The sequence below is a fragment of the Candoia aspera genome, chromosome 3 (assembly GCF_035149785.1).
Source record: "Candoia aspera isolate rCanAsp1 chromosome 3, rCanAsp1.hap2, whole genome shotgun sequence".
Taxonomy (NCBI): domain Eukaryota; kingdom Metazoa; phylum Chordata; class Lepidosauria; order Squamata; family Boidae; genus Candoia; species Candoia aspera.
This window is the reverse complement of record NC_086155.1, coordinates 80,050,174-80,066,808: the sequence shown is the minus strand read 5'-3', so window position 1 is coordinate 80,066,808 and position 16,635 is coordinate 80,050,174. Positions and strand designations below refer to the sequence as shown.

At 39.7% G+C, this 16,635-nt stretch overlaps 1 protein-coding gene across 1 annotated transcript in view; it reads right to left on the bottom strand.

Moving 5' to 3' along the window:
• Window positions 1-5,152: 5,152 nt before the first annotated feature.
• The window catches only part of DNAI3 (dynein axonemal intermediate chain 3), a 37,132-nt gene continuing 25,649 nt past the window's right edge, over window positions 5,153-16,635 (bottom strand). The window contains exons 16-23 of the mRNA XM_063299868.1: window positions 16,483-16,570; window positions 14,994-15,124; window positions 12,652-12,715; window positions 10,908-11,038; window positions 10,081-10,285; window positions 7,587-7,678; window positions 6,757-6,879; window positions 5,153-5,821 (exon numbers count right to left, since the gene is read on the bottom strand). Of these exons, the coding sequence (XP_063155938.1) occupies window positions 5,669-5,821; window positions 6,757-6,879; window positions 7,587-7,678; window positions 10,081-10,285; window positions 10,908-11,038; window positions 12,652-12,715; window positions 14,994-15,124; window positions 16,483-16,570 (987 nt within the window). The 3' untranslated portion in view covers window positions 5,153-5,668. The remainder of the gene's footprint in view (window positions 5,822-6,756; window positions 6,880-7,586; window positions 7,679-10,080; window positions 10,286-10,907; window positions 11,039-12,651; window positions 12,716-14,993; window positions 15,125-16,482; window positions 16,571-16,635) is intronic.

Sequence of the window (16,635 nt, the reverse complement as noted above, 5' to 3'; positions counted from 1 at the left end):
ATTGCATACAAATGTTATTTTTAAAAAGTATGATAGTGTATAATAATTTGTGATATTACAGTGTGGTGTGGTGATTAAGGTGTTGGAGTAGGACTAGGAGATCCAGGTTCAGTCATGGAACCTCACTTTGGCCTTTGGATGAACTGGTTGGAAATTGTGAGGATTGAAGTCAAGCGCAGCTGTGGAGGAGGCAAAGAAATGTCAAGGTGGCAGCCATGACCATGTGATTGAAATCCCACCCCCTTTTTAATGAATGTGATACATGTATGGATCTAAAAAGTAGTGGGGGGTTAATTGTGCAGTTGTAGCTACCATCTTAACTTTTTTGATATCCTCCAGTGGTTGAATGCTCCTTGAAGTCCAACACATCTGGAAGGCTTCTGGTCTTTGGAAGTGTCACAGTATGACAGGGTTCTTTTTTGAACTGGAGATACATTGTGGAAGCTGTTAAGCTTTTTGTGACATTATTTGCAGCAATATTTACTGTACAACAAGTATATAGAACACAGTCCCTGTGTTCACCCAGTGTCAGGTTTCCTCTTAAATCTCCCTCCCAGGGACTATTGCTCTCTGGCTATCCTGCTCCCTCCCCCTTCCTCTCCATCTCCCTCCCCCATTTCTGGGCTTGCCAAGAGAGTGTGAAGAGAAAGGAATGGGCTGAAATTTACTGTAGGGTGCTCAGAGTGGCTTGACCTCTTGGAACCACTCAGCTGAACACCTGCTTCTCTGCTGGGGGGAGAACGTCTCTCACAGCCTTCTTCCCAGGGCTTCCCCAGAGACCAGGGCTTCCCCACCAACAGGGGATCCCCTCCTTTCCTTCTGCGGTCTTGTGTGAAGCCGCTGCCTGCAGCCAGCCAGGTCTCTCATTCTTGTGTCTTGGGTGGAGTTCACGTCCCTCTGAGTCTTCATTTCCCTTCTTCCAAGGAAGCCTCCACTGGACCTTTCTTCTCCCTTCCTGATCAGGAACTGACAACTGCTCTGCACACTTAACTTTTCTAACCACTCCATACACTCCATTTTCTTTTCCTCTCCTCTCTTTTCCTCTCTCTGTCTTCACTTTTTAGTCAGACTGGCAGCATGTCCCCCAGGAACTGAAGAGATGGGTGTCCCATCCCCAGGGCTCTAATCCCCAACACCTATATACCAGGCTGGACCAATGGGACTGCTGTCTCCACTTCTCACCACACCAGCCCTGGCTAGCGGCCAGGTCAGCTCATCAGGCCTTGTGACAGCACAGCTGCCCTTCAAGGTCAGAATTGTGCTGCTTTTTCTCCTTTTACTCACTCCAATGCAGTGTTTCTCAGTCTTGGCAACTTAAAGATGTGTGGATTTCAACTTCCAGAATTCCCCAGCCAATGGCTGGCTTATGCCAGCAGAACAGCAGCCATGCCAGGCCCCTAAAACCTATATGCCACAGGAGGCTAGCCTACATTAAATCTCTCTTCCTTTTGATATGATAGCAATTCATCAGAGAGATTGTAAAAATAATGCTTCACAGGATGCAACTACAGTGGTGTTCACATGAGTTTATATACAGCAATGAATCTGCGTGCTAAGTGCTATAATTGTTACGTGAAATAATTTTTTCAAGTATCTCTGCTCCAATGCTGCAAAGGCCAGATTTATTTATTTTTTATTTCATCAAAAATGAATGGATGATAAGCTCTAGCTTTTTGTTAGTAGCCTCTCTTGGTGTATATATCTTGTTACTTTTTCTTCAGCCTTCCATCCTTTGACATATACAGTAAATAGTACATTTTGGGACAGGAAAGCCAAAGGCTAGTTACTCTCAAGGCTGAAATATTAGGGAATACGTTGAAAAGGAATACTGTATATTTTTGTGTTCACCGGATGTGAGTGAATTCTGTTTTATGATGGGGTATACAGACGAAGGCGCCAGTGCTACATGTATTCCAGTAATGCTTCAAATGAGCTTCCAGAGCCCCATCAAACTGTAATTCTTAATGGACCAAAGGGAGAAGTTATTGAATAAACTGTGAGCAATCATATTAACAGAATTTTAATTTAATTTAATATTAAATCAAGACTAAACCAAAGTTTTGCCTTCATCTTGATCACATTTGAGAAGTCATGTCACAAACATATATGGGCCTCGGTCTTTGTTGGGCATCATCCCTGTTTCAGAGGGCAACTTATGTATCTTTCCAACATTTTAAAATAAGTTTTCAGAATGGTGCATGATACTATGAGCTTCCCAAATGTGAAGCCTTCTAGATTTGATAGACTATAACTTCTAAAATACCATGGTAGTGTTGTAGTCCAACACATCCAGTGGGTACTAGGTTAAGACAGAGTTATAAGCTTCAGTATTCCCTGCCTTCCTCGTGATCCGTTCATGTTTGTAGGAGAGGATACATCTAAAGGATGTTACTTAAAGATGCTATTTGCATATCTCTTATGAGAGACAATATGGTGTAATGTAGGGAAACTCTTGAGTTCTAGTCCTGCCTTAGGTACAGAAGCCAGGTGGATAGCTTTGGGCCAATCACTCTGTCATTCCTAGGAAAAGGGCAATAGCAAACCACTTTTAAAAATCTTGCCAAGAAAACTGCAAAAACTTGTCCATATAATCGCCAGGAGTTAACTGACCTGAAGGCAAAAAATATTTTAACAATACATAAATTTAGTCATCAGCCTTGTTCTCATAGCATGTTTAACTAAGCTAATGGCAGTGCTGGGGAAATAGGGTAGTGTTAGGAACTCAGAAAAATCTAGATTTAGAGTTAGCCCTAAACAGAACCAACCATTCACAGAATTGCCCCATGATGACCCATGTTGCATGATTAACTAAACCTTACCCAAAAATCAGAGTGACAGCCTAATGAAAAAATGGGGTCTCTCTCAAAGTACCATACTCAGTCTTGCTTTGGTCTTTACCAGTGTCTTGACTGTAGAAATGGTGGGTGGGAAGTAACAACATTCCCACTCCCCAGATCTATCTATTGTGATGCAGATCCTGATTGCACTACCATTTCTTTATTTGTCTCTGGGTTGGGAAATAAACAAAAAATGGGGCAGGCAATGAGTGCTTCCCAGCCTCTCATGTGACAAAAAGAAGGACTATAAAAGGGAACTCAGTCACCTCTGATTGGATGCTGCTGCTGCATGATGAGTCTATTGACTGGAAGAGGGTATAACAGGTTTGTTGACATCATTGGAACAGGGTCAACTTTTTTTAGAGTTTAAAAAACTATTTTTAATCATTACTTTGTTATAAATCAAGGAGGATGTCATATCTTGGATTATTGGATTCCTACAATAACCATTAACCTCAATCAAACCAGGGTAGGATCCCTAGATATCATAAATGGGCAAATCTACTTTTAAAAAAACAGGCTTTTTTCTTAGCATTTTGATTTACACTATTGCTACCACATGGGAACATTTGACAGGGCCTTTTCATCCATTTTAATCAATTCTCCAATGCTATCCTTTGATTTCTATTTGATGGCCTCTGCTTGGTTACAAGGTGTCTGTCCAGGCCCTGGAAACATAGCAACAGGCGGTATCCTGATGAAGGAGCTGTGTTAATATTGAGGAGTAACTCTCTATTGATATAGGAAAATACTGAATCTGCTAGATACCAACTTGAAGATAATTGCTTTGAAGCTATAATATAAAGTCGACATCCGCTTTGGTGTGTGCCAAGACTCCTCCCAGTGATGTTTGTTGACAGCCTGGAACATAACCTGTATCCAGACTTCACAATAGTGACATTTCATTGGCTACTGATGCAGTTTATAATTTGATTAACAAAACGATGGCATCAGTTCAGCACGTTTTAAAAAATCCATAATTGTGGTTGAGGTTGGGTGGGAGAACACAGAAGACAGAGTATGGTCTTGCTGAAGCCATTTTATTTATAAAAGAGTTATCCAGTCTGAAGTCAGCAACCTTTATGATTGCAATTTTGAAAAGCTCTATTTAGTTGCATGGATTCCCTACCCACCCATTTCCTGAGGATCTAGGGAAATGATCTGCGTTTTCATTTAAAAGAAAGAATATTTATTTTTAAGAATTGTGCAATATACCAAAAGTCACATGAAGTTAAATTAGTTAAACTGAACAAACAATGAATTATCAATGCACTGGATAAATACAGGAGTCAAACTGTAATTTAAACAGTACTAGGTGATTAAATTTACCTCCCACATATACCTACTGAAAGCTATCTTAAGGCTAACAATGTGCTTATTCATTCTGTCCAGCAGATGTTTACAAATAGTCCCCTTCTTTCTTTTCAGCAAAGCCAATATTGTAAGTTGTAGCTGAAAACTTAAAAGGTAAATTTTATTTTATGAGCTCAATAAAACACATTTGGATAAAAGACCTAGAATTTTAATTAAGCTATTTGACTAATAGTCCAGCTGGTTGTTAAAGTTTTCATTTTAGTTTGGCTGATGGTTCTTTAGCGTCCTGCCCCCAGATTCTGGACAAAAGGCATCTTCATTCAAATGGTAGGCAATTCATACTGATCATGACCCTGAAATTTGGCCATTTCCCAAGGAAAGTCACTATTCCCCGCTTAAAAAATAGTGGTGTAATTTTCTGTTTCCAGACAAAAAAATTCACTACTTCCACTCAGGGAGATGTCACTTTATATCAATGCCCCACATGTTGTAGTCCTTGGTGTCAAATAGGTGCACCTGATGGCTTGAACAAAATTGGCAAGTCTACTTCAAATTGTCCTAGTGTTACTGAATGTTCTTTAAAAAGGATGGTCTTGATTCATCCTGGGCTTATTCACTCCTTAACATGCTTACATTTGAACTCCTCTTAAGTTAGAAGCCAGGATCTAACAGCTGTGCACAAATCAAACAAGCCCCACCTTCATTTTCAGTGGTCCCTAACTTTTTAGAGATGCCCGGGATAAGACAGTGACTACCAAGCTTACTGATGCAGTGTGACTTCCCAATTTTCCTTCTATACTATGACTTATGACATGACTTTATGCAATTACTGTAATTGGCAAAACAAACGTATTGTCTTAAAAATTTCTGTCCCCGTCTGCAAAAGTGCAGCATCCAACTGTCTTATAAATAAATAATACACTGTTGCATTGTAGCAGCTGCATGAGGGGAAAAAAATCCAGCATAGGGGTGCTTTCAACACAAAGTAGCTCCATTCTTCATCCTGTAGCCCTATTGAAATATTATCAAGGATTGTACCTCCTGCTATACTTTCAAACATGGAAACTATAATATGAGCATGGCTGTGTTTGAACTCAAATGTTGACCCGGGTGAAAGGTGAGACCTGCTTGTAAGTTGATAATATAAAATGCAGCCTTGAATTGGTTTGGGGTTTTTTGCTTTCTGTTTTTTACACGGCAGCTTCCACAATGCCGTATTTTACAAAGAAATAGGCATTTATAATACCTGCATTATGACACTACAGTGAATTGACAATAAATGTTGCTTAAGTATACATTTATTATACATAATGTAGGGATAGGGAAGAACAGCGCATGCATTTTTAACTGCTATCTTTGGTCATTCCCATTGACAAAGGCACAAGTAGCAGTGAAATAAAAATAGAAATAGCTGGGTGTCTGTTTGGTGGTAGGACTTGCAGCATTGTAAATTATATATGCTTGGAGTCACAGCTATTCTGAAGTTGCTCATTATTGTTAAGTAGTCAGTCACAAAACTAGAAGTTTCTCGACGGGCTAAATTTATCTGCTCCCTTGAGTAATCCAAGTCGAACCATCATGTTTTTTTCCAAATCCAAAAATTCTACATAATTTTGACTGGTCTGTTCTTCCATTAGCTCTCTTGATCGCTGACCACCAGGCACTTTCTGCTACAGGGAACAATGGAGGAGGAGGGGGAGAGATGATAATCTATTTTACAGAAAAGGCATTTTTCCAAGTCCTGCCAGATTACATCTTTGCATTCCTCAGGATAATTTTACTTTCAAACTAGCCATCAATATTTTAAGCTAAATGTTATTTTTAAAGTAGCTTAGTACTCAATAGGAATCCTATGAGTGGGCGGCTACAATAAATTTAAATTAATAGTAAAAGTAATATTTTAGAACAGCCTTCCCAGCTTGATGTCTCCAGAAGCGTTGGGAATACAACTACCACAATTCCCAACCAGCATGGTTATGGGATAGCTGGGAATTCTAAATTCTAAATGGGCTAGAAACCAGGAGGCGGAGAGTTCTAGTCCTGCCTTAGGCATGAAAGCCGGCTGGGTGACCTTGGGCCAGTCCCTCTCTCTCAGCCCAACTCACCTCACAGGGTTGTTGTTGTGGGGAAAATAGGAGGAAGAAAGGAGTATTAGGTATGTTCTCCGCCTTGAGTTATTTATAAAAATAATAAAGGCAGGACAGAAAATAAAATAAACAAATAAATAAATTTGTAGATCTGGTGTAACTGGAGGGCATCATAGTGGGGAAGATCACTTCACTGAATTTCCTGTCTTCAAAAGTTGCACAGTTCTCTGGATGCTAAGGTTGAGACTACAACCTTTTTTGGCTGAAGAGTGGGATAGAAAGCCTTGTAAAAAATAATAATTAATAAAGGGCTAGGGGCAGTGACAATATTCTTCATTACAGAAGACATGGATCCAGAGGAAATTCAATTGGCCACAATCCCATACACATTCACTTGGGAGTAAATCCACTCATTTTAACTTGATTTCTTTCCTAGTTAATTTGCCCAAGACGTTTGTCAATTAAATAACTGATTAACAGCCATAGGTTAGCTTTTCTTACTCTAGAGAAGATCTTACCATTTTCTTCATCAGCTTTTCATGTTCAAGCACTACCCTTTCTTGATCTCTGAATTCCCGCCGCTTCTCAAAATACTCCAAGTGTTTGACTTCTCGCTCAAAGTAATGAAGAACACTGGAACCCTGACATTTCCAATGTATGGTTAGTTTGATGAGCATGGTTTGTCCATTAATAAAACTTGCTTACCTTTACACAGCCAAAGGAACTTTTCTTGTAACACAAGCATAAAAAAATGGCAGAAGGGAAGAAACCTGAGTGCTATCTGGCCTGCACTTCACAGTGGAAGAATAGGATATAAATGTAAGAAATAACAATGGATGGCTGCTTTTGTTAGGGTTGGAGAGTAGGCAAACACGGGCCATCCAGATGTTTTCAACAAAAGTCTTACATGGGCTGGCCAGTAACCATGATGATGGATGTTGAAATCCAGAATATCTGGAGAGCACCATTTTCCAAACCCAAGTGTAATTCTTCCCCAAATCCAGCTGCTGCAAATGTGATAATGCTATTAATCATTTGATGCTCTTCAGATACTATTCAGGCACTGAAGTCCCTTTCTTACTGCACATGACTGATACTAGTTTATATGTAACGAAAGTCTTCATCTTTTCTGATCTTGGCAATTGTTCTGTGGGACTTCAGATTTGTTGCTGGGGAGTGCACAGTTGCATTTGTGTCACCCTATTGTCGTTCTCAGATTGAATGTCTCTTGCCCAATGTGCCCCACATCTCATTTTGTTTGCTAGATGGCAGAGTGCCACAAGTTGGCCAAAGCCACTCTATTCTGCAACTTTTAATACCCATCAACAGAGACTTATGGGTTACAAACCTCATTGCTGGAAGGGTGAATTAATGTCCATGAAATTTCTAAAATATGCAGAGTGCCAAAATCATCAGTAACTGCTAGGAAGTGTTGCTTTGCTGTAGGAGAAAATAGAAAATAGAAAGTATTATTGCTGGAGTAAACACACAACTTCTAACCAATGATAGAATATTTGCTTTCCTTATTTATGTGATGAATGGGTGTGAAATGCTCACTTTCAGGATGCATTCTTCTACTTCTTCCCCAACCAAATGGTACTAAAACCTGCTAGATTGAAAAATAATACTGGTCCATGACTTTGGCATATCTCCTATGATTATGATCACTTCACCCACTTTATTTTGCTCATCACTAAAATCTTTCACACAGGAATCCCAATTATAAGTAAATCTGATCTATGCTGTAGAGCATTAAATTGAAAGCAAATATTTTATCATGAATACATAGCATATATAATTGTTATGCCCTAAACCTAAGTTTCAATTGTTGAAAAATGACAGAGGCTAACTCATGAATGAATATCAGGTAGACCTCAAGTTATGATGGCAATTGGGACTGGAATTTCCGTCACTATGCAATGCGGTCGTAAAGCACAATGCCACGTGACCTCATTGCCAAGGGCTGGCAATCCCCATTGCTGTGGTTAACTGAATCCCACTGGTTGTTAGCTGAGGACCCACCCCGATCCAAGCCATTCCTGGCTTGGTCCCTCCAGCCCTGAGCTTTGATTTTTCCAAGGTAAGGGACTGCCTTCCCTTCAACTCCCCCCCAACCGCCTATTTCCCCCTCATCTTGCCCCCTTTGGCTGCCTTGCACCCTGCCTTACAGAGCATCAAGCAGTCCCAGAACCACACGACTCTGGGGCTGCTTGCCATGCTGCAGGTCTGGGGCTGCAAGAAGCCCCTGAGCCGCAGCCGCCCCAGCCCAGTCCAGCAGCACAGTGTGAAACCCTAGCCAGCCACAGCTGCCCTCACTGCTCTGCACTCCGAGGCCCCTGCCACCCTGCCCTCTGCTGCCCCAGCTGACCTTTGCCATCTTCTCGCTGCTGATGAGGTGTGCCCAGCCTGGCCCTTCACGAGGCAGGTGCTGGCCACGCAAGGCCTGCTTCCCCAGGTCTTGCAAGGAAATCACTGCGCGTGACCTCAGGAAGAAAGCCTCATGTAGCCAGCAGCTGCTTCGCGAAGGACCAGGCCAGGTGTGCTTGGTCAGCAGTGGGAGCAAGAAGATGGTGAAGTTCAGATGTGGGCCACGGAGTGCAGGGGGCCAAAAGGGCAGAGATGGGAGGAGATAGGCAGGGGGGGTAGTTGAAGCAACCCTGTGGTCATAAATATGGGCAGGCTGCCAAGAGCCTGAATTTTGATTACGTGACTATGGGGGTGCTGCAACAGATACAAATTCAGGGACCGGGCATAACTACCATTCATTCAGCGAATGGTTGTAATTCAAGGACTGCCTATATGCCTAACATGTTAAGCCAGGAAGATGAACTATTAACAAATGCATTGATTCTCACCCTCTGTCTCTGTTCACGGGTTGGTTAGCTAAACTTCCTATGTTTACAAAGTCATATTTTAGTTTTAGTTTCTTAATGGTTTTGTTCTTCTGGTCAAATGGCACCAACATCCCAGATTTATAGATTTTGCTAAGCCTAACTATGGAACTCAGAGATGGCTCAGTATCACTTTTTTATAGATTAGGCTAAGGCAATGTTTCTCAATCTCCGCAACTTTAAGATGTGCTGACTAGGGAATTCTGGGAGTTGAAGTCTATACATCTTAAAGTTGCCAAGGTTGAGAAACACCGGGTTAGGGCATATTTGCTACTAAGTCAGCCTCATGACTTATTATGGCATTCGGTATAAATTAGCCTTTGACCACGAGATACTATTGCATTCTACATCATCGCTGTTATATTGTAACTGAGTTTCAGTATCTTTTTTTTTTAAGTGAAAAGTCAGTCGGATAGAGTGAAAGCTAATGCTAAATCAGACTTAACACTTCAGTTTTCCAGATTTTCTCTGCTTATTGCCTCCCCCTTCTCAGCATAGGAGTCAAGATAGCATTTCTGCTAGCAAAATTGCTAGTAACTTCTGAAGCACCATTGTAAAGTCATTTTATCAAGCTTTTATTACATGTATGTGTTTGTAATATATAGCTTAGCTCTAGGCTTAGTTTGTAAGACTCATATCTGGCTTAGATCTCTATTACTACTACTACTACTACTACTACTACTACTACTACTACTATTGCCGTTGTTATTTGCCAAAATTAGTCACTGCCTTCCTTGCTTGCTTTTTTAGCAGCTCAAATCCATCTTATAATCATCTAAGAATTTGTACGGTTGGTATTTTCTGACCAGCCTTCAGATTCTTTTTTCAAACGTTGTCTTGGTACTTGGCAGCGCCTCTTTATGCACATGCTGCTAATTGCTAAAGAAAGACCCACCGCAACATTACAATTTAAGTAGGGAAATACAATGATAGTGTACTGCATTGACATACAAGAATAGATCCAGGGCTTGATACAAGTAATGAGTGCAATACAGACATTTTGGGTCTGAGATGCTTCGTGTGTTTTCTCCAATAGGTCCCAAATGTCAATATTTCCATCTTCTCTTCCAATAAAGAAAACACCTGGTCTTGATAAGGACCAATGTCCAGTGGTATACCGCTTTGCTGCACAGCTTGATTTAAGCAGCGGTCCATACTGAATTAAAAACATAAGGGGAAAAAAATGATAAATTCCAAAAACTGATCACCTCAAATTTACTTCACCAATTTGTTCCTATACTTTAAGAATTTTAAATATTTTCTCAACTTGTTAAAAAAACCGCAACTATTTGCAATTACAGTTCTCAAAAATCTTACACTGTACAATCAGATACAATTCTATATACAAGTACTTTTTTCAGTTTTGCTAATCTAATTATCACAAGCTCTATTGATTTCAGTTAGTAAATGAGTCTGCTCTTATGACAGCAAGTTTGTAAAAAAGGGAATTAATTTAGCAAGAAGGCAACATTTGCCCAAAACCACTATTAATACAAAGCTGCTTGCTTCTACGTAATATATATAACTTCAAGAAAATGAAGCCCTGGCAAGCAAGCAACGTCTGTTTTTTAAAATCTCAGTGGATTTAATTACCAGCAGATTCTGTCACATCCTCTGTAAGTATTGTGCTATAGTGAAAAGTTTAAGTAAGTTTTTCTGGTGCAAAGCTGAGTTCAAAAGTGGCTGCAACTTGTTTCTGCACCTCCAAGTTGCCTTCTGTTATAAACTTTGATCTGCAACTTCTTTTTGGAGATTTCTGATTCCAAAAGGACACTTACCGTAACACCTTCTTTCCATAGTGCAAAATTCCAGCCTCCGACTGTGAGAATTATATCTTTGAAAAATGGAGATCTTTGTACAGTGTGGACAAGTCCATCATGGATGCTGTGTATGTTAGTTGGTTTCTGACCTTAAGCAGGGGGAAAAAAGGTAAGCTTTTGTACATGAATACAAAATTGTATTATTTGTATTTACTTGTTACATTTATATCACACCTTTCCTCCAGGGACTTAAGGGTCACCCTCGCCCTTCTAATTTTCTCTCACAGGTTTGGGCTAAGAGGCTGGCCCAAATTTACTCAATGCATCTCCTGGTTGAAGGTGGATATGAACCCTGATCTCTATTCCTAGTCCAGTACCTTAACCATGGCATTACATCTTCCTAGTACACATGGTTGTTATGAAATGTTCAACATAGTTGAGGCATTTCCCATCATGGGAAATCAGGATGAGTTCTCATCCAAATCAGCCTCTAGTAACTTTATAATTATTTTAATTGACAATCAAGTATTGAAAAAACAGGTTGTCAATTCTTTCTAGTCTAGACTCTTTGGGACTACAGCAAAAGACATTGGCCATGCAGTTGTCTTAAAAAGAGATAATATACTGAATGTTTTTTGCTCTATTATTTTTCACTTCTTCCATGGGATCCATGGGAATTTGAAGACTGTTTAATTGTTTTAAGTCAGCCTTCACCAAACTTGTGCTCACAAATGTGTTGAATTTCAAGTCTATGCTGACTGTGGGATTACATGAATTGAAATCCACCACTTCTAACAACCAGGTTGGGAGAAGCTGCTATAAGCTTTCACTATTGTTTATTCCTCTTTCTATCTCTCTCTCTGACATATATATACCAACAAACACCACACACAAAATATATCACTCTCTAAATTTATTATCTGTCATTACCTACCTACCTACCTACCTACCTACCTAGTCTATCATCTATCTATCTATGTCTCTAGGCACTTACAAGTAAAAAAGAGAGAAAGAGAGAGAGATCATAAACAGCTCAAAGACAACATATAACCAACATCACTCCCACCCCTCATCTAGCATGGGCTCAACCTTCACTCTGTCCCAGGGCTTGGGAGAAAAGCCAGGTTTTAATAGCTTCCTGAATGTCATTAGGAGAGCCAGTTTGGTGTAGTGGTTAAGGCACCAGGCTAGAAACCAGGAGGCTGTTAGTTCTAGTCCCTCCTTAGGCATGAAAGCCAGGTCTGTGACCTCGGGCCAGTCACTCTCTCTCAGCCCTATGAAGGAGGCAATGGCAAACTGCTTCTGAAAATTCTTGCCAAGAAAACTGCAGGGACTAGTCCAGGCAGTCACCAGGAGTTAAAAAAAAGAAACAAACAAACCTGACTCAAAGGGTCCAAAAAAAAAAAGTATGTAAGATCTCTGGAGAGATACCATTCTACAAGGAAGGCTTGCCTCCTGGTCCCACTAGATGACACTGCTTGATTCACAGGACCCAAAGTATGGCCGGTCTAGCTGATCTCACTGGATATCACCAGTTGGCAGAAACCACCAGAGACATATGGTCCCTGAAATAATCAGACCCTAGGCCATTTACTAGTGTGTTCATACAACCAATCTTTAATACTAATTCAGAACAAGGTGATCAGTGTTTACAGAAATCCAACATATATGTTGTGTTTTAAAGGTCAATTTTTATCTCTGAAAAACTCACTACCTGGGTCCCACAGCAGTCTTTAGAAACATTGAGAAATTTAAGACATACTAAGCAGTCTTCCTGAGTCACCATCTTTTTCCATCTTCCAGTCTGAATAAAGAACTTCGCCATCCTACAATGCCACAAAAATGTAATTAGTAGGGACAGCAGAAGTTTAGATGAAATGTTGGTTATAGACTTTGATCTCCTTTGGAGTTTACAAAACTGCTTGCAAATGGAAAGTATTTTCAGCATTATCTCGACATTTAGATCTTTTCAGTCTGAAAGCTACCACAGTGCAGAACTGTTTGACGCTTTAAAAAGAATTTTTTAAACATGCTTTATAATGTAACCCTTTCTTTTAAAGAATTTTTGGCAAGTCACTTATATTTGTGGCCCAAATAACAAAGCTTTAATCTATTCTATAGACTGTCTGAAAGCTCAGTTTTCTCAAATCTGATAAAAAGCTCTTTTCACCTTGGATACATCCTCATTAACTTTTTAATCTGCTGCATTATTTACTTATACTTCTGGAACATCACATTTTCAAAATAGTGAATTTTGCTATTGCTTGTTTAAATGGTTAAACCGATTTAAACAGGTAATAGCAAAATTTACTATTTTGAAAAAAATAGCAAAACAATGTGAAAAAAATAACAAAACAAGTTTACAACCTATTTTAGTTATATTTACAATATGATTTTTTCCATGTTTACATGGAAGTAAGTCTCATTGTGTTCTATGGAGAAAGTCTGCAGGGGTTGATACTGTGAGATTTATTGCCAGGAATTAGCCAAAGTCTTTGAGGAAGGGATAGCTTTGAAAGAAGAGAGGGCTGTCTTATTTTTTAAAAAATAGATAACATTCTTCTTTACTAATTCTTTGCATTGTGATAATGAAGATGTAGATTCCACTTACAAAAAGGCTGGATCATTACAGAGAATGACAAAATATAGTTTGGGTACCCCAACTGGGATGGTTACTCTCTATTTCCATGCAGAAAATCTACTGCTGAGATTCCAACTATCTATAAATTAGACTAAAATCAAGTTTGTTTTGAGAACATGCCAGATAACATGTTATGAGAACATGCCAAGTTTCCAAAAATCACAAAAATATTTCAGAGAGAGAGAGAGAGAGATCATACCTGCTGTGTTGCTACAAAGAATCTCGTATCTGTCTAGACAGATCAGAGTGGGCAATGTTTGAATAGTTGGGGGCCACATCTTAGCCTCACAACCAACTGGAAGTTTGGAGGCCATGTTGATGTTACAACATCAGTAGAAAGGGTGGAGCCAATTTTTCCAGCACTTTTTGGGAGAAGACTAGAGTGACAATGGCAGCTGGAAATCTATGGGAAGGAAACTGCTCAGTCTGAATCTTTAATCCCCCGCCCACTCCCCAAATTGTCAGAAATCACCAGCCATCTGCAAAAATGCCTGGCTGAACAACCTGCTTGTTAGTGGGGCTATGCGTGTTGCCTGGGGCTGTGCAAGCTGCCACATCACCAGCTGAGTTATGACCAAGTGCCATACATCACGCAAATAAAAATGCTTGTGTCACGAGTAGCTAGGAGGTGGGATAAGACAAGAGGGGCAACAGACCACACAGAGGTACCTGAGAGCTTAAAACAAAACGCTGCTACAATATCACATTCACTGCAACAACACTTTCAACGGATCAACTCAACCCCCAGACACAACCAGCACAGTGAGAATAGGTAGATTCAGAACTGATCTTAAACTCTTCAAAGGTTCCATGTGGAACTGCAGTAAGAGTCAGATTTGATTGACCAAGTATTCCAAAACCATATTCCTCTACCCCCAGTGTTTTTCATGAGAAAGATTTGATCCCAGTGTGACTACATGCTGATTCTTAGTAACCGCTTATAAGAACCATCTCAACAGATTTCCAATAGTACAGGCCTAACTAGAAAAGTCTGAATGTAACATCACTTTTACCTGTTGCTTTCTTTGCTAATCTGTGTATTTGTTGATGTGTTCTCAATAAAATGCATGTCCTAAACTGGAGTTGCTTTACAAGCTCAGTAACAATGTCACATGCTTTAGATTTTCCAGTAACGTTACAATGGCTGCAATGACTTTTATTCAGGATAACTTTTTTGAGCTATCTAATTGAATAATTACTCTTCTGTTCATAGGAAAAATAGCCAAAAGAACCTCGAAGTAGTGAACTGACCCCATGTTGAATTCCAGCAATGGCAATCGAGCCCACACATGAGCCTGCATAAATGGATTCATAGCAACTCATTTTTCGAATGATGCTGATTCGTGATAAGAACTCATTGATCAGCTTACAACTATCTGTTTGCCACATTCTGTCCTGCATTCTCCAGTTCTCCCATCTTTATGAATGTAAGCGATGAATTTGCACCCCAAAGAAAAACTTACTTCAGTTCCAACAAAAAAGCTGGTGTTTATATTTTCCAGCAGCTTAAGAGGTTTCATAGATGAGCTCTGTATTTGTGCATATGAAATTTTTTCTATGAATGCCTCTGGCTTGCTTTGGAGTAATGTTTTGTCTGCAAAAGAATTTGATTAAGATTATTGTGATGTAAAACTTACATAGTCAATTATTTTTGTCATTCATCAAAGTAGGTTAGCAGATGGCTGGGGGAAGAGAGATGTACCAAAAGAAGAGAATATCTGTAGCTCAGGGTTGAACTGTGGAGTCCTTGGTGCTCTCTGAGCTTGGATGTTTGCTTGCAGATATTTCATTACCCAACTAGGTAACATCATCAGTGCTCTTGATGTTATCATCAGAGATAGTCACCTAGTCGGGTAATGAAACATCTGCAAGCAAACAATCCAGCTCAGAGAGCACCAAGAACTCCATGGAAGAGAGATGTTTTAAAAATTATATAGGTTAATGGAAAACTAGTCAACTTTCTGTTCTGCCACATAAATAGCAGTGCATAAACTGAATGCTTACTAACTGAATGCTTCCAGGAAGCTCACAGGTTTCTGGCCTGGCAGAAAACAGAAATGAAGAAACTTCATGGTCTTCAGTTTACGAAAGTTATAAAGTAATTCTGTATTATCCACTAGATATAAGCTCAATGAAGCTAAAGTTCATAATATTATCTAGTGATTAGAAGGGACACCCCATACTTTTTGTATCATCTAGCCTAATAAAGAATTTGAACGCTTACATGTTCTTCTGTACCATTTTGGTTGGCTCTAATAACAGGCATCCCCCAACCCTTCTTCCTCTGTTAATTCATAAGAAAACACTTGATGTATATACATCAGAAGACAAATACATTTGCAAGCATCAATGTCAATTGTATGCATTCCTGAGCACCTGCCAGGGCTTATATATGCAGGAGGAAAAGGATGAATAAGAATGTCTTCAGCTAACGCTAGGATATTCTAAGTCATCCTCTATTTCCCACTTACTATCCTTTCCTTTATTTCTCTTACAGTCTCATGCTGGGTGTTGGTACAGATGGGGTTTGAGGCTATAAAGTTATGAATATATAATAAGGGGAAAAGTAAGGAGGAGACAAAGTTCTCAGAGGAGAAGTGAACTGAGGCAAAAGACTCCCCAAAACTGGAACAGACATTGCACTCAAGTAGATAAACGAAGTGTTGGCAGAGGTTTTAACTTAAAACTGGCCTTACAAATTTACAAAAACTCAGCTCCCGTTATTTATTAAGAAACAGAAGCATCCACAGAGGGAACCAAGGGGTCAAATGATGAATGTGGAATTGCACTGATGCAACGCAAGCTCCACCTCTTTTGTGCCCGCATCATGTTGCAGCAGATGCCATATTGAGCATTTGGGTAAGACTGTTCTCTTTTGCTATTCTCTCTGGTGCACAATTCTAAATTATGCTAATTATTGATACATTTTCCCCAAACATAAAAGCTGTTTACCTTGAATCTTGGTGTGATAGTGCTCTTCTCTGAAGCTAAGTTTTGTAGGACTGTATTCAGCACTTGTATCTGCCTTGGGCAGATTAATCTGTTTCAAGATTTTAAGAAGGCATTTGACAAGACACATCATGGAAAAGACTGAGGTAAGTTCAT